Here is a 2,786-nt window from a genome sequence, read left to right as displayed (position 1 = left end):
CCGCCTCTGCCCCCGACACGACTCCGCCTCTGACGCCGACACGACTCCGCCTCTGACCCCGACACGACTCCGCCTCTGACCCCGACACGACTCCGCCTCTGACCCCGACACGACTCCGCCTCTGACGCCGACACGACTCCGCCTCTGACCCCGACACGACTCCGCCTCTGACCCCGACACGACTCCGCCTCTGACCCCGACACGACCTTCACGTCACATGACCTTTGTCCTGCTCGGTGAAGGAGTGGAGAGGAAAGAAACGAAAGGGATCCGATTTTATCGCCTCAAAGACGGAACAGACCGACACTCCTTCACTGTGTCGGCTCACAGCTGACGTCTGTGATTCAGTGCAGTTCGATGTGAAAAACCACAGAAAATCCAGATGTTGGCAGCTGTTAGAACACAGTTTCTGATGTTTGAGAACAAACTTAAAATATTTCTACTCAGAGAAACGTCTCTGAGTCCCAGATGTGTTACGGCCTCTGCACATGCTCAGTGGGAGGGGCTGTCTGCCTGTACCTGGCGGCCCAGGTGATGGGGACGCGGTGAGCAGCGTACACGTTGAAGGACAGCACGCTGGTGACATGGCCGGCCTCCTGGACCGGCGCCGTGCAGCTGCGACTCTGCGGCGTCGTGTGGAAGTTGGCGTTAAACGTGCTGCAGTAGAGCTCCACCAGGTCCAAGATGGCCGCTGTCAGCTTCTCCACCACAGACTCTGCAGGTGGAGGACGTCAGACAGCAGCTGTTAGGTCCAGATGTTTCTGACAGAACAATAAGTTAATGTGTTCGTACCTCTGTTCTCTCTGACCGCCAGCACTGAAGCATCCTGGGAAATATGAGGAAGAGAATCAGATGAAACCAGCGGCGTCTTCTCTGCTCTGCATCGTCTCAACTCACCTTCAGGACTTTGGGCTGCAGACGACAGGGGCATGCTGGGAGCTGGTTCAACGCCGCCGTCACATCCGGCGTTTCCACGGCGGCCAACGAGCTGCAGAGCGCCTTCACCGATTGGACGAGACGCTCCACGTGCAGCGGCAGCTCCACCTTCAGGAACGGACAGGGTGAGAAGCACGATCCAATATGAGACAGGTGGGTACGAGTTTCACCTGCGACAGGTGCGTGCGAGCAGCACCTGCGACAGGTGCGTACGCGTTTTACCTGTGACAGGTGGGTACGCGTTTTACCTGTGACAGGTGGGTACGAGTTTTACCTGTGACAGGTGGGTACGCGTTTTACCTGTGACAGCAGGAAGGACTCGGCCTCGTTGTGAAAGGTATCCAGCAGCAGAGTCAGCGCCTCTCTGATGAAACACATGAAAATGGTCGTCATCATCATCTGTCATTCTTGAAAATCAACCAATCAGAGCTGTGTGTGCAGGCTCCGCCCCTCACCTGGTGATGGTCTGTTTGATTGGCCGCTCCTGAAGCAGGATGCAGTGGTTCATGGAGGACAGCGTGTCATCGTCCTCTTTCTGTCAGGTGGGGGTGAAATCCAAACGTTCTCATATTTAAGGTTTAATGTTTGAAGCCAAGGTTCAAACTTTCAGTTTCCATAAATATTTCTTCTCATCTAAGATCTAAGAGAAAAAGCTTCAGATCTTCTGACTGCGCCGTCTGACACGTCAACACCCACAGGGTTCTGGACTGAAGCAGAACCGGTACCATCACAGGACGATTTTACCTGCGTCCTCAGGTTTACAGAGGACATACCTGCGTCCTCAGGCTTATTAAGGACATAAACGATCCTGCATGTCTTTCTGTTGGTGTTGTTCTGAGCTGATGGGGACAAACAGAACCTTTCTGGTTCTGATGGGTGTTTATCAGCGACTCAGGGTCAAAGCCTGGTCCCCACGAGGAGAAATGATGTCTTTGGGTTAGGGGTTCGGTTTAGGACTAAGGTGTGAATTGAGTTTAGGTTTAGAAATGAATGGAAGTCAATAAAAAGTCCCTGCAAAGATAGCGGGACAGACATGTAGGTGTGTGTGTGTGTGTGTGTGTCTCGTGTGTGTGTGTGTGTGTGTGTGGGTGTGTCTCTCGTCTGTGTGTGTCGTGTGTGTGTGTGTGTGTGGGTGTGTGTGTGTGTTCACACCATGCGGGCTAGTTTGGTGTCGATGGCAGATCTCCTGGTGAGAAACAGTCGAATGTCCCAGTCGAACTTCAGACACTGTTGGACAAATTCCAGACCAGCCAGAGTCTGAGAGCTGAGAGACAGATGGACAGGAGACAGAGACAGGGGACAGACAGAGACAGGAGATTTGAAACTATAAAAACATTAACCCCTGTGAGTCTTTAGGAGCTGCTGTTTCTCTGCAGGAAGTTGAGCCGCAGCTTATCAGACATGAAACACTTCCTCCACCAGAAAGCACCCCGGTTCGTGTGGCGCTGCAACAATAACAGAAGCAGGACAGCAGCTGCTTCCTGTCTGCAGCTGTCTGACATCTGACAACAGCTGCATGGTCACAAACGCTGCATCATTTCCACATCGGTTAGAGAAACACCATGGCCTCAAGTTCTAACCTGTAAGAACCTGAGAGCAGCTAACGAGCCGCTGCAGGTGATTAACAGGAAACCAGACGGCTGTCAGCTGAAACTATGAACCGACTCGAAAGATTATTTAACACAGACTCAAACAGGCTGATTGCTCCCATCTGATGATGGAAAAACATCCAGAAAGACCTCCAGAAAACTTTAATCCTGATCAGATTCAGCCTTTAATCCTGATCAGATTCAGCCTTTAATCCAGATCTGATTCAGCCTTTAATCCAGATCTGATTCAGCCTTTAATCC

At 52.0% G+C, this 2,786-nt stretch overlaps 1 protein-coding gene across 1 annotated transcript in view; it reads right to left on the bottom strand.

Annotated features, from left to right (window-relative positions):
- The window catches only part of pik3c2b (phosphatidylinositol-4-phosphate 3-kinase, catalytic subunit type 2 beta), a gene marked incomplete in the record, with an annotated part of 24,538 nt that overhangs the window by 12,289 nt on the left and 9,463 nt on the right, over positions 1 to 2,786 (bottom strand). The window contains 6 exon segments of the mRNA XM_037975558.1: positions 520 to 715; positions 793 to 826; positions 898 to 1,044; positions 1,237 to 1,300; positions 1,392 to 1,471; positions 2,089 to 2,200. Of these exon segments, the coding sequence (XP_037831486.1) occupies positions 520 to 715; positions 793 to 826; positions 898 to 1,044; positions 1,237 to 1,300; positions 1,392 to 1,471; positions 2,089 to 2,200 (633 nt within the window).

Source organism: Kryptolebias marmoratus, linkage group LG4, assembly GCF_001649575.2.
Source record: "Kryptolebias marmoratus isolate JLee-2015 linkage group LG4, ASM164957v2, whole genome shotgun sequence".
NCBI classification, from domain to species: domain Eukaryota; kingdom Metazoa; phylum Chordata; class Actinopteri; order Cyprinodontiformes; family Rivulidae; genus Kryptolebias; species Kryptolebias marmoratus.
The sequence above is the reverse complement of the archived record's forward strand: the minus strand, read 5'-3'. Positions and strand labels throughout refer to the sequence as shown.